The sequence below is a fragment of the Mobula hypostoma genome, chromosome 23 (genome assembly GCF_963921235.1).
Source record: "Mobula hypostoma chromosome 23, sMobHyp1.1, whole genome shotgun sequence".
NCBI lineage: Eukaryota > Metazoa > Chordata > Chondrichthyes > Myliobatiformes > Myliobatidae > Mobula > Mobula hypostoma.
Genome location: NC_086119.1, coordinates 43,938,171 through 43,962,417, shown reverse-complemented (window position 1 = coordinate 43,962,417; position 24,247 = coordinate 43,938,171). Strand labels below are relative to the sequence as shown.

Genomic DNA, 24,247 nt, shown 5'->3' with positions numbered 1-24,247 from the left:
ACTATGAAAATGAGGGGGGCCATCAGATAACAGAGGCACACCAGATATTATGCTAGCACGAAATATATAGTTTATATTGAACTGGGACTATGTTATACTATTTAGAAGGAATGAAAACTAACCACCAAGAGTAATAATTCATTTTTTCTTTAAACTTAAATCCAATTTGTTCAGTCATTATGAATAAGTTCAGTAAAAACAGAAAAACAAAAGTGATAAAGTAACTAGTTTTTTGTGGTAGATGTATGCAATAGAACTAAGGCCTCAGAAGGCACAAAATGATTGGAGGACAGTGAAGTTGGTATTTTTATTCATGTGTGACAGCAGGCTTTTACCAGGCAATTACAAGGTGGCAAGTCTAACATCAGTAGATGGGAAATTATTGAGAAGAAAGTTCTGATGCATAAGATTAACCTGCATTTCAGGAGTCAAGGACTTTGGCATTGTTAGTATGACTCTGTTGAGAAGAGATCCTGTTCAACTAATTTGACTGAATTTTTAAAGGTGACCAGCTGTGTTGATGAATATAGTGCCATTCACATAGTCTACAGCAAGGTTTTTGCACCACTCTACAAAGTCATAGCACAGGAACAATGGACGACACACATGGAAACGTGATAAGTATTGATGACCAGCATCGAAGCGAAAGGCAGAACAGCCAGTTTCCATGTTGTACAACCATGATCAAAAAGTGAAACAACACGAAATATTAATATTAAATGGCCACTGCTGCTTCTGAGACAGATATATTGAAGGGCAGCATGATGACAGACACAGACATGTTAAAGCTGCTGCGTCACAGCTCATGCCTTTGGGTGTTATTTGTATGGAGTTTGCACATTCTCTCCATGATTATGTAGATCACGGTTTCCACTGCTGCTCCAGTTTCTTCCCACATCACAAAGATATACTGGTTGGTTAAATAAATTTATCCTTTTTTGAGGGTACTGTAAGTGGCAAAAAAAATTAGAGGGGAAGGGATTACTGGGAATGCAAGAGAGAATATGTTCCAGGGCTACCTGGAAATCGGTAGGGATAAGGGAGACATCACATTAATTGAATTGTTCTTTGAAGAGTATATATGAACCCAATGGGCAAAACTGCCTTCTATGTGGCAATAATTAAAAGATCTGTGATGACGTATTAATCAGCACTCGACCAAATTTCCAGCTTATTCAGATAGTGTATTTAAATGATTACATAAGCAAAGTACTAGCAAACAAGAAACTGAAATTGTACCCAGAAGTCCCCACCACAGAATACTAACCAAGCATTGCTATTATAACAAAGATTTTAAGAAAAGTATCTCAGCACTGAAATATTGATAACAGATTGCTACCTAGCACTCTCCAGTAAACTGCACTAGTTTCACACTGATACATCACCAAGCATTGAAATGACAACTACCATCTCAACAGACACACATAAACATAAAATTAGGGAGGAAAGTGTGGATTGCAGGGCAAGTCCATGAGTTTCCAGAGTTTTTCTTCGAATGAAGCCTTTCTTTTTGATAAGCAAAGGACAATCCCATCATTTGGATTTTTTTCTTCTCTTCAGTGGATTACATTTGTAGAAATTGTGTTAGAAAGTTGATGAAAAGGAACTTACCATCTCCACCAGTGCCCTTCTTCAGAAAGTCTTGTATGATCTGCGTTTTAATATTATAGCTTGGTTTATCTGCAATATTGGCACACAGTTTACGGAATTCGCGCAAGGAACAATCCTTATGGTTGGGGTCACATGCTCCAAATGACAGTGCACTTTTGGAGGTAGAGGGTTCTTCTCCAAGGGATCCTGCTTTAGCTGTAGTTATAGCAAGTAAAATTATATAGAAATACAGTTAATGAAACCATAGAGTGCAACAGTATCTGCAAGAGAAAATTGTGTCAACATCTCAAGAGAAGCATCTGACTTTCTCCTTGTATAACCTGCTTTTCTCTTGTAAATGCTAACTGACATGCTGAGAATTTTTTTAAATTAAAATGTCTATAATCAAATTAAATGACGAATGATGCACTTTCATGGCATCCCATGTTGAAATTACAGCAAAAAATAAACTGAACTATCCAACAGGTTTATCTGACATTCAGATTCCTCCCATTCTGCTTCTTCAAACCCCAGAAGTGAATCATTCCATTCTTTTTATGCATCTTAATCTGGGTGCCTCTCTGAATACACCTTTGCAGTTCCTCTCAACTCTATAGTATCACATATTTTAACCAGAGAATACTATCAACAGCAAAGGCGTCTCTCAAAATTGTTCACATGCAATGAGTTTGAAGTAGCAACGACCAACAATAATTATTTTGAACAAAACAAATTCCCTCAAAAATCGTTAAGTAAGCAATTTCTGGATAAGACTAGTTGTGCCATTCAGTTCTGAGCAGATACAGATGTGTGAAGATGATTAAATATGCAATTCCAATTGGAAAGTGCATGCACCAAAATCAGGAACAAATAAAAAATTCAGCTGCAACAACTTTTCCTTTTGACTACTTCACTATTATATAGTGGTGGGTGCATGGAATGCACTGCCTGTGGTGGTGGTGGAAGCGGATACAATAGGGTCTTTTAAGAGCCTCTTAGATAGGTATATGGAGCTTAGGAAAATAGAGGGCTATGTGCTAGGGAAATTCTAGGTAGTTTCTAGAGTAGATTACATGGTTGGCACAACATTGTGGGCTGAAGGGCCCGTAATGTGCTGTAAATTTCTATGTTCTACATACATATATATACAAGTGAACAGTAGTCAAAAAGAAACTTAAAAATTGTGTAATACGAACTAACCTGCAGTACCTCTTCTCTACCAACTGATGTCATCTGAGAGCTGATAGTCATAAATAAGATCTTAATTTTTTTTCTACAAGCCTGCATCTGCTAGAATTTCTTGAAAGAAGAACGTATAAAGTGAAGGAAAGCACTTCACAAAGAATATTGCCACAACAGAATAATAGCAAAGGAGTATACATCTTTACCAGAGAAGCCAGAGAATTTACGAGGCGATGGAGTGGCTGCGGTCGGGTTACTTTGGGAGGGCTTGACTTTGGAAGATAACAAGCCATTCTTGACCGCAAGCTCTAGAAGAAAGACAGAAGCTTTATTAGTACTTTTTCATGAAGCATACTACCAACCTTTAAAATCACAATCCAAGAGGCAAGTTATTTATAAGCTAGGAAAGCCATGCATGTTCCTGGAAATTAGTCACTGACATCAACACAAAAAAATCCTGTGAGGAGTCAGACAAGCAGCCTATTCTCACTTTCTGCTTCCAAAGAAGTTGTCCCAACCGGAGAAACACCCAAGTTGCTTCTCATCCCGTGAAAGCGCAGTGAGCCAAAAAAAAATCACTGTTTGACACAAGGGACATTGTAACTCTCAACAGACATCCATACTTTCTAATTAAACTTTTGGACAGTAATCAGGACAAGAACCATGAATATTTGCCCTCCTAATCTTCAGTACAGGGACAACACAGCCAAATGCAAAGTCGCATCTTCAGCTCAATTCAAGCCTCTTACGAAACGCAGAACTTCAAATCCATCCAGTTCATTAACGGCTAAGAAAAAGGAATTCATTCTACCCAATAACCCAATGGATTTAAAAATCACAAAGACTACTGTATGAATTTATCTAATGATGCAATCTATTATCAAGATCTTGCTCCGACCTTTGATATGTTGGTTGATCAAATCTCTCTCAGGATCCTGAAGTTCTTCATAACCTTCCAGATCAGTTAAGTCGTCAATTTTCTTGGTACTTAGTCGGGCTCTTTCCAGCTTCTCGAACATGCATTTAATGTGATACCACTCCTTCATCTCGGCTCCCTCAGAAAAGGGGTTTGGCACAATCCTTCCGATCCGCACTGATCCCTTTGGGAGTTTCTCCCTGCACTTTCTGCAGCCAGCTGTGCCACGCTTCGCATAGTCCACACAATATCGCTGCTCTGGCATTTTGGCCTTTGGTATTAAAAACGTGCAACTTGGAGCCCAAGAGAATGTCACCAAGACTGGGCTGAACGCACAGCGCCTCACACCTTGCTCTGTTGGCAGCCAGTAGCTGTTCACAGCCAAACGTGCCGAGGAGGGATGAACAAGTTGAAAATATGTAATAGAAAACGAGGAGGAAATGCTTTGGCTTTCAGCTACCAAACTTTCTAGCTGACTTTGTACAGGAAGAGTCTTCCCTAGTTGACGCAAAACTTGTGTAAAATATGAAAGCAGCCTATACATGGAGGTTTCATGCCAGTTATCTGATCATCTGCAACACCTGCAAGGGAGAGAGAAAAAACTTAAAATAAGGTATTTATCATTTAAAGTCATTCCCATTGCAGAAGAAAAGCTAATTGATTATAGCAGCATTTGACTAATAATTAACAATTGGGTCACCATTCCCAATGCTACCTACACTTAAACTTGTCACATTGCAGAGCTGGTAACAATTTGCAAAAGCAAATTTCTTAAATAGCAAATTAATGCCACAATAGTCAATTCAGTACTTCAGCTCAAAACATACAGCAGGATATCAAGTCATTAACACATGCCCTGATGTACATTCCAATCTTCAAAGAGATTGACAATTCCAATGTTGGCAAGGGTAAACCATGTTAATTTATTTTCAGATACATGGTTAACAGTTCCAATCACCGCTGTTCAACTTCACATCTTCGAGAAAATAATAAACCAAGTAATGTTACACTGATTTCTGTAGCAAACCAGTCAAAAAATCTCAACATTAAGGCTAGTCTTAAAGAAATTTGTTAAGCACTCACCCAGCAAAAAAATATTTTGCCAGTTTTTCACAAACATAAATCTCATCTGTTTAGTTCTGCCTAAAGACAGAAATTGAGAATGAGGGATACAGCCATCCAGTGTCATCCTTATTTAGTGCTCAAATAGCACTTTCACAAAATGACATGCTGATTCAGCGTTGATCTCATACACAATAAACATTAAAGGCCTTAGAAGTCTTGATAAAACAATCTATGCATTCAAATTCATAATTCTTTGAAAATGATGACACAGGCAGATAAGGGAATGATGTTGGCTTTTAGCTTGCTTTCTGTCATAGGTAGAGGTATTGAGTCTAAGAGTTGAAACAACGTCATATTGCATTGAACAAGGCGTTGGGTGGCTACACTTGGAATACTGTATGCAGCTCTGGTCACTACAACATAGAAAGCATTTGGTAGTGCTAGAGAGAATGGGGATTCATTAAGCTGTTGCCTACAAAAGAGGGTTTCAGTTACAAGAGATTGGAAAGGCTAGGATTTTTCTCACTGGAGCACAGGAGGCTGAGCAGTGACTTAATAGAGGTTTATGAAATTATGAAGGGCAGAAACAAGGTAGCTCCACCATGACCCCGATTCCCCGCCACCCCTCTCCCAAAGGTGGAAGCTCCAATGCTAGAAGAAATGTCTGAGGCAGGTATGAAAACATTTGGACAGGTACATGAATAGGAAAGGCTTAGAGCAGGGGTTCCCCACCTGGGGTCCACAAGTCCCTCAATTAATGGTGGGGGTCCATGACATTAAAAAGTTTGGGAACCCCTGGTTTAGAGGGTTATGGGTCAAATGCAGGCAAACGGGACCATCTTAAATGAGCATCTTACTCAGTATGGATAAGGTCTTGTTTCAGTGCTATAAAGGAGTTTACAACTCGAGGACATAGACTTACGGTGCAAAGAAAACATTTAAAGGATCTGAAGGGTTTGGTTTTCCATATAGAGGATGGTAGGTGCACGGAGCAAGCTGCCAGAGGTGGTAGAGGCGGGTAGAATTACAATAGTTAAAAAGTATTTGCATAGGTACATGATAGGAAAGAAGAGGGATATGGGCCAAATGCAGGAAAATGGGGTAGATAAGCATTTCAATTGGCATGGGTGAGTCAGAGCAGAAGGGCAGGGCTCTGCGCTACACAACTCTATCAGTCCAATACTTGGGAAATTAGTTGTTGTTGGACAAAGGTGAGTAATATTAATGTACCTTTCTTGACACAACCTCGGATAATTACATCGTAGCTCAAGTTGCTAGCGTCACATCGGCTAATTAAATTTGTACCTTTCAATCTATACATTTCAAACTGGTAAATCGCAGGGGATTTGGGTCAGCTAGCACTGTGGAGGAAGCATAAACTATAGATCACAAATAAAATTGATACTAATAAATCCAATATGAAATCAGTAAATCATTAACTAATAAGAATGTGGAAGCCACTATTATACAGTATAAAATAAAGAGTAAAATGATAGGAATAGTAAAGCAAGAAGCCAGATGCTAAGGCTGGTATCCAGATCAACAGATTTTTGGACTGGCCAAGCAGATATAGTACAACACTAATGAACAAGTATGCTTGGGATCTTGGTAGCGTTAGACCAACACATTTTCCAGGCTGTTAGATGTTAATCTAATACCTCAACAAACTTCTAATATATTTTTTTTAAAAATCATTTTACACAGTGGTTTAGTAATTTTTCCAGTAAACCCAGTGAGTTTAAAGGGAACAGGGAATACAGGGCACCTTGGACCCTACCTCACATTCCTAGCCCAGCCCTAACTGTACATCCTGGACTGTCAAGTCACACACTGAGCCAGAGGCTAAACCATCAGGATTTCAAATTAATCGGATTCTCTAAATTGCATGAGATCATGAAAGTTGCACTGATTATCTAGGAATTAGTCCTAGATCTTAGTCAGATCTAGTCAATGAGCATACATTTATATTATAAATTCAAAACATGCTGGATCACAGAAGTTGCCAGACCACAAATGCTGGACCAGAGAATTTTTATTAATTTATGATTTAGACAACAAGTAGGATATATATTCAAGAATTGATATTTTTGGTCTTTAATTTTGGTTCCACTCAGGGCACCTTTGTGATTTTTATAAACGCATTTGGCTAAAAATGTTTATTTGCTATCAGATGAATAATTCAGTGCATAAGACAAGTCAACTTTTAGTCTCCGTGACCACAGCTAAATCAAAACATTGCACAAATCCATTGCTTGCATCCAGCTACTTATCCCTTATAAAGATGCCTGTTAAATCTATCATTAATAGTGTTTGTTTAATAAAGCACCAGTGTGAGTGACAAGTCTGCCTACAAGGAAATAGTCATTTTAAGCCCAGTAACAGCATAATCTTCTGTCCTAGCAATAAGCATATTACATCTTTGAACACTGGGGCAGAAGATTACCACTTCGCATTGTGGTTTACAGAACCAGTTCACAGACATAACATCTTTGGATTTTTTTACATAAATGCATTGAGGACATTTCCAAACAATGTTGTAAGAGGAAATTGTATATATTAACAAATTCCCATCTCAATATTACTCCACTTTCATTCTTGGAGAACGGAAGCACGGTTCTCATAACTAGATCACTGCATCAAGAACATTGTTTTTTTTTAATTATTTACCACGCTTTCAAAAGTATCACAAATCATTTTTAGAAACCTTTGGCAAATAGTTTCTGCCAAGTTAGCATCCATGTTGCAAGCTACCCCTGCAGGGGCTCTGATGAGACAACTGAGAGGTCCACCCACTTGATTCAATGTGGTTCCTGAGTGTGCCGTCCACTGAAAAGACATCATGAATTCGAACGGTCTTTTAATTTTGTGACAGCTTGTTCATTTTTCTACTTCACTGCAAGCAGATCTGAACTTGTCAAATTATATCGAGCAACTCTGAAATCCAACCAACAGTTTGCCATGGGTCACAGAATTATTCACTTTGTTGTATTTTAAATGTAACTAAATTATTTCTTGCAGATATATTAGTTTTCTTTCACAATTCCTTGTCTGTCCACATTCATTTACGTTATTTTACTCCCCCACCAAAATCAAGCAAAATCATGCACATCAAACAAAAACGAGATTATTTATTTTAAAAAATGTGCAGAACTCCAAAAGGAAAATGTTAATTCTCAATGCCAGCGACACGTCTTCAATGTTGTAAACAAAAATTTCTTTCTGGTGTTATGTACCCCGTAACTGGGTTGCCAAACCAGCAGAAATGGATCACTCAGTTGGAGTCTGGATTACTAGAACTAAGAAAGTTTTATTAAAGGAACAAGCAACACAGTACTCTAATCAGAAGGATAATAAATGCAACAGTTCAGTAATGATAAACATACATGTACACAGAATTAAGATAACAGGATCAATCAAGCTCTATCGTTGTCTAGGGGTAAATGACCAGTTTCAAAGTGACGCAAAGTTCAGTTCAATTTAGTTCAGATCAGTTCGCAGTAATCGCTGCCGTGGCGATGGACAGTTGGGGGGAAGGAGAAAGAGAGCAAAACGAATGAATATTCAAAACGGCTTCCACACAGACCTTCGCAGTCAGCTTTCGGGTGAGTCCTTTGTGATGTCATCTGAGGTCACCGACCGTGACCCGTTTCCCGATACGATCGTTTCTCTGCGGTGAACCTGGCACCCAGGCAAGGGTGGACACACACCAGGTTCCTGCCGATCGTGCCTTTCCACCCTGTGCGTCTATGGCTTGATCCCGCGATCAGTCGTCCAAAACTTCCCACCAACTTGTGAGAGTCGCACCGCTTCCAGGGTCTCGTTACCTCGGGGTGTCGTGTGTGTCCTGCCTTAGCGAACCTGTCCCTTTTTATTCCCCTGCTGGGGTATCGCCTGTCCATCACTTCAAACAGTTCAGGGTTCAAAGGGTGAGCCGATCTTGACAGCTCTCCTTCCGTTAGACTCTCCCGTCCCTTCATTTACATCTCCAAATGCTGCTTCATTGTTTTCCTTATCTCTCTCTCTCCTGAAGACAGGTGGCAGACCAACTGCTGATCCCACTGGTGCCAGCACAGGACAGCTAACATCTTGCTTTATGTGTATTCTCGTCACACTGGGCATATGCTCAAGGGTTTCTCAAAAACCACATGTTGCTAAACTAGAAAACACTGTCGACATAAGCTGCTGGTCAACTATATCCAAAAAAAAATACTGCAGCCAAGCCCAACTTCTCAAACATCATCAGCCTTTTTACACGAAAAGCATTCTGTTTTGTTACAGAAGACACCCATTACAATTTAACTTCTTCTGAGCATTCCCCCTCTATTCAAACTCAATGATCCATCTTTTTATGAGGTGAACCTACGATTATACAAACAGATTCATTTGAAAGTCAATCTGATCTTCCATTCTGAAAAATGCATTTTTGAAAAGGCAACAAACATCATGTCAACCAACTACTTTGTTCTGACTAATAAAACAATGTTACTTCCAAGCTTTAGAATTAGACCTCCAAGGGGACCACAACCTTGCTGTAGGGTTTGGAGGCTTGCGGCCTCAGTGGCCCAGGGAGCTATGTTGGCTGGAGTCAGGGCTTTATGCTTTGGCTCTTGGTAGAGTCACCCATGCCAAACAGGTCAAAGGGTAGAAGCCAGACTAAGGGTGGTCCTCTAGGTTCAGGGATTCAGCTCAAAGCTGGTAAAGCACAACGGTTACGGAAACACCAATGAAGAATCTTTCTACATCTGAATGTGACAGTATTCCTGGATCTCCACCCGGAACTTGTATCACTGACAGTGGTGAAAACAGAGCTACTAACGCCGCCAGAGACAGAGGACCTCCATTACTGCTCTAAACGCCTGTGGCATAACGGCCAGAGGGTAGAATTACAGAGAGGCAAAATAAATAGAACATGCAATCACTAATACAGTGCTTTACAACCTGAGTAATGCTATACTAAAATGTACAATCCTTGAGCGTGGACTTGAAGGCACAGATCAATCGCTCTCCATTGAGCATCAATGGCTCTGCTGTGGACAGACTGAACAGCACGAAGCCCCTTGGTATGCACATAACAGACAATCTAATCCAATTCCAAACCACCACCTTCCTAGTCAAGGAGGCACAGTCGTATCTACACTTTCTGAGGAGAAAGGGACATGCACGCCTCTCTGCCCCCATTCTATCAACTTTCTACAGGAGCACCATTGAGAGTGTCCTGTTTTGCTGCATTGTTGTGTGGTATGGGAGCTGCAAGGCATCAGACCGCAACACCCAACAGAGGATAGTTAAAACCGCAGAGAGGATTACCGTGTCTCTCCCCACCCTCCAACCTCTCTATTTGTGACATATACCAGGAGCTTTGCTGACGAAGGACCCAAAGCATTGTTGAGGATTACTCCCACCCATCACACAATCTCTTTGACCTACTACCAGCAGGAAGGAGGTACAGGAGCATCAGGACTCAGACAGCCAGACTCTGAAACAGCTTCTTCCCTCAGGCTGTGAAACTAATGAATACCCTGCCATCACCAAATTTTTGTCATTAGGTCAGCAAGCTGTTTACTGTATACACAAAATATTCTGCAGATGCTGGGGTCAAAGCAACACTCACGACAAGCTGGAGGAACTCAGCAGGTCGGGCAGCATCCGTGGAAACAATCAGTCAACGTTTTGGGCCGGAACCTTTCATCAGGACTGAAGAGGGAAGGAATCTTTCCCCTTACTGGTTTTTCACCTGGAACCTTCCAGCCTTCTCCTTCCCACCCTCCCCCCACCTTCTTTATAGGGCCTCTGCCCCTTCCCTCTTCAGTCCTGATGAAGGGTTCCGGCCCGAAACATTGACTGATCGTTTCCACAGATGCTGCTTGACCTGCTGAGTTCCTCCAGTGTGTTGTGAGTGTTTACTGTATACTGTACTGTTTAACTATGCTGCATGCATTTTGAATTGTTTTACTCACTTCTTTATGGAAGTATTTTGGTTTATGTGCGTGTTATATGTTTTGTACGTGCACTGTGGTCTGGAGGACCTTTGTTTCATTTGGATCTATATACGTACAGTAAGATGGCAAAATAAACTTGAACTCTCACCGAAACATTTAAACCAACATAGAATAGAACTAGTTGGATCCTTCCTGCACAGAAATGTCATTTCTGTTATGATGTGGAAATAAAGGCTGAAGTAGGAGTGCAAGAAAATTGTGCATTCTACTATCTCACAGAAACAGAGATCAATTAATCATTTTTCCATATCTGGTGTGAAAATCTTTAAGAATATGCAAAATTTCTTAAAAACACACTTAATATTAAAAATCCATAAGCATTGCTTTTAAAACAAAAAAAAACTCAAACTACTCCAACTTGACAATATACTTAAAAATCATAGACCATTAGACATAGGAGCAGAATTAGGCCATCTGGCCCATCGAGTCTGCTCTGCCATTCAATCATGGTTAATTCTTTTTTCTATCTCCTCCTCAACCCCAGTTCCTGCAACCACCTGGCCTCCACAGCTGCACTTGGCAACAAATTCACCACCCTTTGGCTAAAGAAATTTCTCCGTAACTCTGTTTTGAAAGGGCGCCCTTCTATCCTGAGGCTGTGTCCTCTTGTCCTAGACTCTCCCACCATGGGAAACGTCCTTACCACATCTACTCTGTCTGGGCCTTTCAACATTCGAAAGGTTTCACTGAGATCCCCCCCCATCTTTCTGAATTACAGCGACTACAGACCCAGAGCCATCAAACGTTCCTCGTATGATAACCCTTTCATTCCTGGAATCATCCTTGTGAACCTCCTCTGGACCCTCTCCAATGCCAGCACATCTTTTCTAAGATGAGGGGCCCAAAACTGTTCACAATACTCAAGGTGAGGCCGCACCAGTGCTTTAGCATCACATCCTTGCTCTTGTATTCTAGACCTCCTGAAATGAATGCTAACATGGCATTTGCCTTCCTCACCACTGACTCAACCTGCAAGTTAACCTTCAGGGTGTTCTGCACAAGGACTCCCAAGTCACTCTGCATCTCAGATTCCTGGATGTCCTCCCTGTTTAGAAAATAGTCCACACATTTATTTCTACTACAAAAGTGCATGACCGTGCATTTTCAATATTTTATTTAAGTCCTTCTGCATCCTACCTGTTTACTCAACACTATATGCCCCTCCACCAATCTTCATATCATCCATGCCTTTTGCTTTAAGAATGAGGCTTTTGAGAAATACAAGCTTAAGAAAAATCATGTTTGTTCATAAATGTATATGCATAGCCTTTGTCAAACCATATTTAAAACAATGGATTTGGATGTGGGGTCATGTTGGAATAGACCACATTCATTTTCACCGTAATATTTAAGGGAGACATTAAGGACAAGTTGATAAACATTCCCTCCAGTAGAAGTACTGGAAAAATTCTATGTGGTTAGAATACATGAAAATTACTTCACAGAATGAGGAGACATGGAGAGGTTAACAAAAAGTCTTTTATCACCATATTCAGTAGATGAGAGGGTGTGTTCACCAGTTTCTCCACAACCCCCATTTATTCGGTTTATTCAAGTCAACTAATCGAAGGAGTGTTGGCAAACAGATAAACTTGAATCAGTTTAGCATTGATTGCTGAAAGTAAATTCCTCCCCAGCACACATTTAGGCAGAAGTTGTTTGTTCATTATTACAAATCATTTCAAAGTTTGGAAAATCCTCCCCCCACTCCTCAGAAAATCCAGTAATGTGCGATGGAACAACTAAAAACCTCAACATAGGTATCAAGTTTTTTTTAAACAAGAGTATAAATGGGAAATTATGCCATGGTGGACAAATGGACTGGACCTAAGGGCACAGTAAGTTCCAGATCTAGGGTGTGAATATTTTAATCCGTTCCTCTATTGCTAATTTAAAAAGCTGTACAGCTAAACTCCAAATCCAGAGAATAAGAACCTATGTTGTCACTACAATGAAATACTATACACAGTGCCATAAACTGTCAACCTTTAAGACACATATTAAACTAACTCTGCCCTTTCAAAGGGATGTACACAATTCCATAGCATTGTTTCAAGCAGAATTCTCACTACTGCCCCCAATATATTTCCACCAAACAAAACTGTCGATCTGCCTGTTTGCACCTTCCAGTTTGAGGGATCTTGCTGTGCATAAACCTGCCACCACATCTCCTATACATCAAGTGCCCATTCTTCGAAAGATTTGGTATTGGTTTATTATTGTCGCAAGTAGACTTGGCTACTGTTCATACAGACCATTACACAGTGCAACAAACACAAAATGCTGCAGGAACTCAGCGGATCAGGCGTCATCTACGGAAAGGAATAAACTTCTATAGATGCTGTCTGACCCACTGAGTTCCTCCAGCGTGTGTGTGTGTGTGTGTGTGTGTGTGTGTGTGTGTGTGTGTGTTACTGTGGATTTCCAGCATCTGCAGAATCTCTTGTGTTTATCGTTACATGGTGCATTGAGGTAAAACAATAACAATACGTAACAGTCACAGATAAAGTGCATTTCAGGTAAACAATAAGGTGCAGGATTATAACGGGATAGATTGGGAGGTCTAGAGTCCGCATCATCGTACTTGGGAACTATTAACAAAGGGGTAGAAGTTGTCCTTGAGATTCATAGAACGTGCTTTCACGCTTTTATATCTTCTGCCCGAGAGGAGAGGTATTTAAACTGTAAAGCGCTTTACGTCACCCAATTAGACACGATGCACTTACTAGGCAACACGATTCAAGACGGTTATCAGGAGATAAGGAGAGTCCCCTGACATCTTATTCACAGCATCAGGGCTGAAGCTGTGTGTGGTTAAATTTTTTAACCACCATCAACAACGCTGCTAAACCAGTGTGCTCTTCCTATCTAAGTAGCATCTTGCCTGACTCTTGTTTTCCCCTCATCCCCATCTTGGAAGCGGCCACGCCACAAATCGAGGCCGAGGCCTCCAGGCCCAGACACATTGAGCCGTTCACAGTTAATCCCCTCTCGCATAAACAGCCACGGGCCACAGGAAGCAGGTCCAGGGCAGCCTGCAGCCCGTTCTCAACTCGGGGACAGACCGCGACCCTCCCCGGCCCGATGGAGCCTCCCGCCTACCCGGCTCGCCTTCACTGACCTGTCAGGAAAACTCAGTGATAACCGCGGCCCAAGCTCTACTAGGCCGCAAACCTCCCCTTTAACAGCCCCTCGCTCCTTCTTTGTCTCTGCTGCAGCCTGAGTGACGTGGCCGTCATTTAAAGGAGCAAGCCAGTCAGCCGCTTTCATTATTTGCCAACACAAATAAAAACCTGAGGCGCTTTTTTAATTACCAGGATTATTAATTAACTTTTACCTCGGGGGCAAAGTTGTGCAATAAAAACGGATTAATGTTTAAAATATGGTTAATGAAGACTTTAAAAATCTACAGATGTTAGAAATTTGAAATAAGAACAGAAAATGCCAGTAATCGATTCAAAATTGTTTATTGTCATTCCTAAGAACACAATCGAAAAGGAGAACGAAATAGTTGTTGCTCCGGATCCGATACAGCCGATAAAAACACAATAAGAGTTAAGGATACAGTGAAAAACACGATCAATATAAATAGATTAGTTTATATGTAGACTGATTGTACGTACTGTACATGAAGTGATTTTATGTAAAGGAGTATCTGTACATAAGGTGACTGACAGGAATTCTCAATAGTTTGGCATCTGCTTTTAATATCAAAGAAAAACTACTTCATATACTGAAATTCATATGGACGTGCATATGATAGAAAGACGTCAACCTGAAATTATTTCTCTATGCACAGATCCTACCTGTCCTACTAAATGTTCCCACTATTTTTTGTTTTCATCTCAGATTTACAGCATCTGACGCTTTTGGTTCTCAAGCCGATCAAAAGTGGTTGGGTTGAGTTTTTCTCCGATCTTGGCAATTTACTTGCAAACGCTGGAACTCCAGAGCAACCCACAAATTGCTGGAGGAACTCAGCATCTATGGAAAAGAGTAAACAGTCGACGTTTTGGGCCGAGACCCTTCATTATGACTGGAAAGAAAGGGGGAAGAAGCCAGAATAGAAGATGGGGGTGTGGAGGAAGGAGTACAAGGTGAAACGGGGGGAGGAGGAGGGGGTGAAGTAGAGAGCTGGAAAGTTGATTGGTGACAGATAAAGGGCTGGAGAAGGGGGAATCTGATAGTAGAGGACAGAATACCATGGAAGAAAGGGAGAGGGGAGGAGCACCAAAGGGAGGTGATGGGTAGGTGAGAAGAGAAGGTGTGAGAGGGAAATGAGAATGGGAAATGGTGAGGAATTACCGGAAGTTTGAGAAATCGATATTCATGCCATCAGCTTGGAGATCGCCATCAAGCTGACAATTAATTGCGCACTGACGATGTCTCCTCGTATGGTGACAAAACGTTTGCAATTAAATTGCCAAGATCGGAGGACAGCACGACTCCTGGACAGGTACAAGGAGCTTAGAAAAATAGAGGGCTAAGGGTAACCCCAGGTAATTTCTAAGGTAAGGACATGTTCAGCACACCTACAGTATTGTGCTGTAGGTTTTCTATGTTTCTATGTTCTAACCATCGACCACCCGAGCTGCACATTATCCGAATTATTTCCAATGGTCTTTAGAAATGTTTGTTTCTCACTACCGCGTTTGAGTGGTTGACTCCACACAAAACGAGAAAGTACTCACTTGCCCCCGAGTGAACAGAGAGCCAGAGCCTATGTGCAGAATGTAAGACTTTCTAGAAAGGGACCAGGTAAAGGAAACAACACACATAAAAGTTGCTGGTGAATGCAGCAGGCCAGGCAGCATCTCTAGGAAGAGGTACAGTCGACGTTTCGGGCCAAGACCCTTCGTCAGGACTAACTGAAGGAAGAGCTAGTAAGAGGTTTGAAAGTGGGAGGGGGAGGGGGAGATCCAGAATGATAGGAGAAGACAGGAGGGGGAGGGATGGAGCCAAGAGCTGGACAGGTGATTGGCGAAGGGATAAGAGAGGATCATGGGACAGGAAGCCCAGGGAGAAAGACAAGGGGGAGGGAACCCAGAGGTTGGGCAAGGGGTATATTCAGAGGGACAGAGGGAGAAAAAGGAGAGAGAGAGAAAGAATGTGTGTATAAAAATAAATAACGGATTGAATACGAGGGGGAGGTGGGGCATTAGCGGAAGTTAGAGAAGTCAATGTTCATGCCATCAGGTTGGAGACTACCCAGAAGGAATATAAGGTGTTGTTGCTCAACCTGAGTGTGGCTTCATCTTTACAGTAGAGGAGGCCGGGGATATCAGAATGGGAATGGGACGTGGAATTAAAATGTGTGGGAACTGGGAGATCCTGCATTCTCTGGCGGACAGAGTGTAGTGTAGGTGTTCAGCGAAACGGCCTCCCAGTCTGCGTCGGGTCTCGCCAATATATAAAAGGTCACATCGAGAGCACCGGACACAGTATATCACCCCAACCGACTCACAGGTGAAGTATCGCCTCACCTGGAAGGACTGTCTGGGGCCCTGAATGGTGGTAAGGGAGGAAGTGTAAGGGCATGTGTAGCACTTGTTCTGCTTACAAGGATAGGTGCCGGGAGGGAGATCAGTGGGAAGGGATGGAGGGGACGAATGGGCAAGGGAGTCGCGTAGGGAGTGATCCCTGGAGACCTGACGCAGTCTGGGAGACCGTTTTGCTGAACAGCTACGCTCTGTCCACTGGGATTCTCCCCTCCCCTTTCTTTCTCCCTAGGCCTCCCATCCCATGATCCTCTCATATCCCTTTTGCCAATCAACTTTCCAGCTCTTGGCTCCATCCCTCCCCCTCCTGTCTTCTCCTATCATTTCAGATCTCCCCTCCCCCTCCCACTTTCAAATCTCTTACTATCTCTTCTTTCAGTTAGTCCTGACGAAGGGTCTCAGCCCGAAACGTTGACGGTACCTCTTCCTAGACATGCTGCCTGGCCTGCTGCATTCACCAGCAATTTTTATGTGTGTTGCTTGAAATTCCAGCATCTGCAGATTTCCTCAGGTAAAGGAAACACGTCACTTTCAGCAAGATTGATACTGATCCATGGTGAAAATCAGATCAGATTGGAAAATGGCAGTTACTTTACAAACTGCAGTTTAAAGGACCCATTCTTCAAGATCATTTACAAGCTCAAAGGATGGTTTACCAGATATGGCATCCCTGTGATCGTGATGGGCCACAGTTCATGGAGATTTTCAAAGGACGGGCACTCGGATTATAGAACAGGATCCCACTTCCCACAGAAGTGGGAAGTTCAGATTCACATTAGTTTATTGTTGTATGCACCAGGGAACAATTCATTTCCTTGCTCATGTGAAACTCAGAGTAAGCAGTGTACTTGTAAATAATAAACATGACAATAAATACATAAATTGGTGCAAAAACTATGATAGAATGGTGCAAAGAAATATAGTACTGAAAACTGAGGTGGTGCATATAGAAATGCCTAAATGACAATACCACTGGATAACAATTTTTCTCAAAAGTATTGCTTCTTCAGAATTCTTTTAATGATAGACTACTTGAAGCTGAACACAAATATAATTTCAGACTACTTTTATCACGTAGGAATTTGGAGAAACAAGAAATTACCTTTTATTGAGTATAATGCCTTTAATTGCAAAATGGCGTTAACACTTTGCAATAGTTCAACTAAGCTAAAAATAGTTTGTTGATGATTTTCATTTTTTTTTCCATGTCTGAGGCTTCTCGCATAAGTGTTCGACAATAATCAGCCAGCATTGATGGATTCTGGTTGCCCTGATGCAGTTTCTCCATGACCACAATGTCCCGGTGAAAGATCACCAAGATTTGCAGGGAAGATGATTAAATGGGAATGCAGGAAATGAATCTTTAGTGACACGTTGCACCTCATGGCTTTGTATGCTTGAAGCATGTTTTCAGCCAGCTCAATGCAGTTTGGTGTTCTTTAGTTGCCAAGAAAGTTTTCAGCAACATCTTTGAATGCCTTCAATGCAATTTTTCTCGGGTCTCACTAGAAGTTCTTCGAATTGCCTGTCATTGATGGCCTGTTTGATTTGTGGACCAACAAAAATACCTTCCTTAATCTTGGCATCGGTTATTCTGACTTGAATTATGAATTGAAGTTAAAAAAAAAGGTGATTTCAAAGATATGGTGCATGATAGGGAAATATCATGGTGACTTTCATGATCCGCAGCCCAAGATCCATAAGATATACCTAATAGTATTCAGGAAGCAAAATCTTCATTGTCCAGTGTAATGGAAGAGGTTGATTAAAGTTTCAAGAATGTGGCAGCACCATCCAGAGGGGAAGGGAAAGCAGATGCAAGGTCTGAACCTGAAACATCAACAGTCCCAAATCATCAACAGTCTCAAATCATCAACAGTCCCGAATCGTCAACAGTCCCGAATCGTCGACAATTCCGAATTGTCGACAGTCCCAAATCGTTGACAATTCCGAATCGTCGACAGTCCTGAATCGTCAACAGTCCCGATCATCGACAGTGCTGAATCGTCAACAGTCCCGAATCGTCAACAGTCCTGAATCATTAACGATTCTGAATCGTCAACAGTCCCAGGTTTCAACATTTGCAGTTTCTTGTGCCTCAGAATTGATCTGTTTTAAAGTCTGATAGCAGTGGAGGAGAAGCTACTCTCAAGTACAGTTTTCTGAGCTTCCAAGCACCTGAATGTGGAAGAGAATGGAAGGTATCCTCGACTATGCTGTTACCCATTCTGATGCAATACACCATGAAGGTGGACCAGGATCTGTTGAAGGAGGCTAGTATAGAGTTAAAAATTACTTATTTAATGCAATGAGTCTGTACCTTACATCACCCCTAATGTGAAATAATTGCTTACAACTCAAACTACATGAATTAGGAGCAATGGTAGGTCAATTGGTCATAAATTTGCTCTGCCTTTTAATAAGATATCCTGACATGATAACTTCAACTGTCCATTTCCATATACCTGTGGTAACCCTTCCCTAATCAATTATCTACGTCACAAAATAAAAAGGCTCTGCTTCCATTGCCCTTTGAAGAAGTTCCAAAGATTTAAAAGGTTACAGTAGTTCTCTTTGGATATTGTTACAAAAATAGTCTCTCTACACCTATATTAGCAATTTCTAGTGAATTGACTGATTCATGTTTGTGGTTTATAAGCAGATGTCTCAATGAACTTTCATGAAAATTATTGAATATGTTCTGTCCATCACACTATTGCCAGTTTCTACCAATTTATTTACAGGCATTGACCTTTAACCCTATATGCTGCAAGAGTCCTCGTCAAGAACATATTCTTAAAAGTTCTCATGAATTTGATGTAATTGTCTTGTGATATTGGCATGATGTAATTGTCTCGTGATATTAGTATGATGTAATGGTCGTGATAATGGGATGATGTGATGTCACATGATGGTATGTTCCAATCGGTATAAAGGGGGAGACTGCAGTTTGTTGTGTAGTTGTTTTGTTGGGGAGTCACAGTCGGTGGTTATGTAATCGAGGAAAGAGAGAGAGTGAGAGTGAAGAATTTGCCAGCTTTGTACGAACCCAAGAAATCAACGGCGTTCTGTGTGCCTTGAATGTGACTGACATTTGGTAAGGTCCATATGGGTATTGTGGCACAGACTTTTAGTTAAGCCCTGCATGGTCTCGGGTGTTGTGTGTTGACCACCTTCTGCGAAAGGTCAGTTACTGTGAGAAATCGTATTCTTCGTGATATCTTCGGACAAGGCATTTCTCGGCTGGAATCTGCATCAGCAGTTTCGTCTTTTCTTCATCGCTGGATCAGGAAGTCTCTCCTCTCATTTATTTCATAAATCACTTGGACTCTGAACTACCACTTAAGACTGTGTTTGAGTAAGATCTGTTAAGAATTGTCTCTAAGTTCGATTGTTTGATAACTTTAGACGCATAACACTGTTAACTTCCGTTTAAGTTAGTCGTTTGTTTACTGTTCTATGTTTTTGAGTAGAGGTTAATAAATTTCGTTGTTTATTTATAAAAACCCGACTCAATTTCATATCTATTGCTGCTGGTACATAGCAACTCCATACAAACTGCACTTGAGTCAAAATTGAACCCCGATTATTGGATAACTGGAATAACTGGATTATTGGAGTTTAACTAGTATTTGAGGGGTTGTGAGGCAGCAGCACTACTAGCTCCACCATCATGCCACCCAAGCTGATACAATTATTGAGGTAGTGCCACTTTATTTATACTTTCTAAATCGTAGACTATTTGCAAGTCCAATATATCACTTTTTAAGTATGACAATTTTCATTTTGCTGAAAAAAAAATCAAACTCTCTCAAGTCACCAAAATGTAGTTCTGTATTTGGTTATGTGGCTGCAGCAGTCTCTCTGTTGCACTTTGTTGATTTATTATAAAGAAAATGTTGGAATAATTCTATTTACATATAGTTTTAACAAAGACCATCATCTGTGTCGCAATATTAACACTTCTGAGTAGGAGTTCAAACCTGCTTTATTTACTTCTCCAACAGACTCGGTTAAGAACACTATTACCAAGCAGAAAAATTATACAGAACTAGATACAGTTGTGGCCTGGCACAATGACTTGAAACACAACTGTTACTATCAATCTTATGAAGGTTAAATATTCCTAACTTCATCATCTAGAATTTCTATGGTAGCACTACTGTAACATTATACAAATTTATGTCATTTTAAATTATTGATACCAATCTCAGTAGCTATGGTGATAGGCAATTTGTTTGTTAGGGGAACAGACAAGAGGTTCTGTGGGCAAGATGAGATTCCTTGATGGTATGTTGCCTCCTGGGTGTCAGGGTCCGGAATATCTCGGAACGAGTCCTCAGCGTTCTTAAGTGGAAGGGTGAAAGGCCAGAAGTTGTGGTCCATGTAGGTACCATTGACATGGGTAGGACGAGTGATGACTTCTGCAAAGGGAGTTAGTTGCTAAGTTAAAGGGCAGGACCTCCAGGGTTGTGACCTCAGGATTGCTACCCATGCCACGTGCTAGTGAGGCCAGAACTATGAAGATTATACAGTTTAACACATGGCTAAGGAGTTGGTGTAGAAGGGAGGGCTTAAAATTTTTGGATCATTGGCTCTCTTCCAGGGAAGAGAGGATCTGTACAGAAGGGACGGTTTGCACCTGAACTGGAGGGGGACTAGTATCCTAACGGGAAAGTTTGTTAATAATGCATGGTGGGGTTTAAACTAGAGTTGCTGGGGGACGGGAGCCAGAGTGCCAGAACAGATAGTGGAGAGGTTGTGGAGACAGACATTGGACTTCAGACAAAGTTAGGAATCAACAGATTGGAAACAACAGGAATTCTGCAGATGCTGTAAATTCAAGCAACACACATCAAAGTTGCTGGTGAACGCAGCAGGCCAGGCAGCATCTCTAGGAAGAGGTACAGTCGACGTTTCAGGCCGAGACCCTTCGTCAGGACTGACTGAAGGAAGGGTGAGTAAGAGATTTGAAAGTTGGAGGGGGAGGGGGAGATCCAAAATGATAGGAGAAGACAGGAGGGGGAGGGATGGAGCCGAGAGCTGGACAAGTGATTGGCAAAAGGGATACAAGAGGATCATGGGACAGGAGGTCCGGGAAGAAAGACAGGGGGGGGGGGGAACCCAGAGGATGGGCAAGGCGTATATTCAGAGGGACAGAGGGAGAAAAAGGAGGGTGAGAGAAAGAATGTGTGTATAAAAATAAATAACAGATGAGGTACGAGGGGGAGGTGGGGCATTAGCGGAAGTTAGAGAAGTCGATGTACATGCCATCAGGTTGGAGGCTACCCAGACGGAATATAAGGTGTTGTTCCTCCAACCTGAGTGTGGCTTCATCTTTACAGTAGAGGAGGCCGTGGATAGACATGTCAGAATGGGAATGGGATGTGGAATTAAAATGTGTGGCCACTGGGAGATCCTGCTTTCTCTGGCGGACAGAGCATGGGTGTTCAGCAAAGCGGTCTCCCAGTCTGCGTCGGGTCTCGCCAATATATAAAAGGCCACATCGGGAGCACCGGACGCAGTATATCACCCAAGCCGACTCACAGGTGAAGTGTCGCCTCACCTGGAAGGATTGTTTGGGGCCCTGAATGGTGGTAAGGGAGGAAGTGTAAGGGCATGTGTAGCACTTGTTCTGCTTACACGGATAAGTGCCAGGAGGGAGATCAGTGGGGAGGGATGGGGGGGACGAATGGACAAGGGAGTGCTACACATGCCCTTACACTTCCTCCCTCACCACCATTCAGGGCCCCAAACAGTCCTTCCAGGTGAGGCGACACTTCACCTGTGAGTTGGCTGGGGTGATATACTGCGTCCGGTGCTCCCGATGTGGCCTTTTATATATTGGCGAGACCCGACGCAGACTGGGAGACCACTTTGCTGAACACTTATGCTCTGTCCGCTAGAGAAAGCAGGATCTCCCAGTGGCCACACATTTTAATTCCACATCGCATTCCCATTCTGACATGTCTATCCACGGCCTCCTCTACTGTAAAGATGAAGCCACACTCAGGTTGGAGGAACAACACCTTATATTCCATCTGGGTAGCCTCCAACCTGATGGCATGAACATCGACTTCTCTAACTTCCGCTAATGCCCCACCTCCCCCTCGTACTCCATCTGTTATTTATTTTTATACACACATTCTTTCTCTCACTCTCCTTTTTCTCCCTCTGTCCCTCTGAATATACCCCTTGCCCATCCTCTGGGTTCCCCCCCCCGTCTTTCTTCCCAGACCTCCTGTCCCATGATCCTCTTGTATCCCTTTTGCCAATCACCTGTCCAGCTCTTGGCTCCATCCCTCCCCCTCCTGTCTTCTCCTATCATTTTGGATCTCCCCCTCCCCCTCCCACTTTCAAATCTCTTACGCACTCTTCCTTCAGTTAGTCCTGACGAAGGGTCTCTGCCTGAAACATCGACTGTACCTCTTCCTAGAGATGCTGCCTGGCCTGCTGCATTCACCAGCAACTTTGATGTGTGTTGCGTTAATCAACAGATTGAACATGGTGTGACTAGTGTCCTGAGTTGCATATATTCCAATGCAAGAAGTATCGTAGGAAAGGTGGATGATAGTGCTGAAGACAAAGTAGGTGGTTTACAAACAGAGGCAATGTGTAGTCAGGAGATGCTGTTGATAGGGCAAAACTGCAGTCAATGGGATGAGTTGCAACGTAAAAGGTAGGCAAAATTGAAAAGGGTGAAAACAGGCCTGAAGGTGTTGTATTTGAATGCATACAGTATATAGAATAAGGTCGATCAACTTGGAGCACGTTTGCAGATTGGCATGTATGATGTTGTATGCATCACTAAATCATGCTGAGAGAAGATTATAACTGGGAACTTAAAGTACAAGGATACACATTGTATCAAAAGGTCAAGCAGGAAGGCAGAGGGAGTGGCTTTACTCTGTTGATAAAAAATGAAATCAAATCATTAGAAAGAGGTGACAAAGGGTCGGAAGGTGTTGAATCATTGTGGATAGAGTTAAGGAACTGCAAGAGTAAAAAGACCCTGATGGGAGTCCTGTACAGACCCCCAAACATTAGTAATGATGTGGTCTACAAATTATAATGGGAGATAGAAAATGCATGCAAAAGGGCAATGTTACCATAGTCATGGGGGATTTCAATATGCAGGTAGATTGGAAAAATCAAGATGGTGCTGGATTCCAGGAGGGGGAATTTCTAGAGCACCTATGAGATGCTTTTTAGAGCAGCTTGTGGTTGAGCCCAGGAAGGAGATCTACCGTTCTGGATTGGGTGTTGTGAACTGGAATTGACTAGAGAGCTTAAACTCTAAGAACCCTTAGTGGACAGTGATCATAATATGATTGAATTCACCCTGAAATGAGAAGCAGAAGCTAATGTCAGATGTATCAGTATTACAGTGGAGGAAAGGGAATTATAGAGGCATGAGAGAGGAGTTGGCCAGAATTGATTGGAAAAGAACACTGGCAGGGATGATGGCAGAGCAACAATGGCTGGAATTTCTGGAAGTACTTCAGAAGGCACAGGATATTTACATCCCTAAGAGGAAGAAGTATCTTAAAGGAAAGATGGCACAACTGTGGCTAACAAGAGAAGTCAAAGCCAACATAAAAGCCAAAGAGAGGGCATATAATAAAGCAAAAATTAGTGGGAAGTTAGAGGATTGGGAAGCTTTTAAAAACCAACAGAAGGCAACTAAAAAAGTCATTAAGAAGGTAAAGATGGAATACGGAAGTAAGCTAGCCGATAATATTAAAGAGGATACCAAAAGTTTCTTCAGGTACATAAAGTGCAAAAGAGAGGTGAGAGTGGATTATCGACTGCTGGAAAACGATGCTGGAGAGGTAGTAAATGGGGACAACGAAATGGCAGATGGACTGAATAAGTCTTTTGCATTAGTCTTCAAATCTGTTGGAATTCTTTGAAGAAATAACAAGCAGGATAGACAAAGGAAAATTAGTTGATGTTGTGTACTTGGAATTTCACCAGGCCTTTGACAAGGTGCTACA

General features: G+C 41.8%; 1 protein-coding gene across 2 annotated transcripts in view; it reads right to left on the bottom strand.

The window, feature by feature from the left end:
- The window catches only part of lig3 (ligase III, DNA, ATP-dependent), a 58,646-nt gene extending 44,641 nt beyond the window's left edge, over nt 1–14,005 (bottom strand). The window contains exons 1-4 of one of the 2 annotated variants that reach the window (XM_063031288.1): nt 13,874–14,005; nt 3,671–4,269; nt 2,979–3,080; nt 1,612–1,806 (exon numbers count right to left, since the gene is read on the bottom strand). In XM_063031288.1, coding sequence (XP_062887358.1) covers nt 1,612–1,806; nt 2,979–3,080; nt 3,671–4,232 — 859 coding nt within the window. In that variant the 5' untranslated portion in view covers nt 4,233–4,269; nt 13,874–14,005. Of the gene's footprint in view, nt 1–1,611; nt 1,807–2,978; nt 3,081–3,670; nt 4,270–13,478; nt 13,851–13,873 lie in introns of those variants that run through there. The other variant, XM_063031289.1, reaches the window with a different exon arrangement.
- Nucleotides 14,006–24,247: the final 10,242 nt, after the last annotated feature.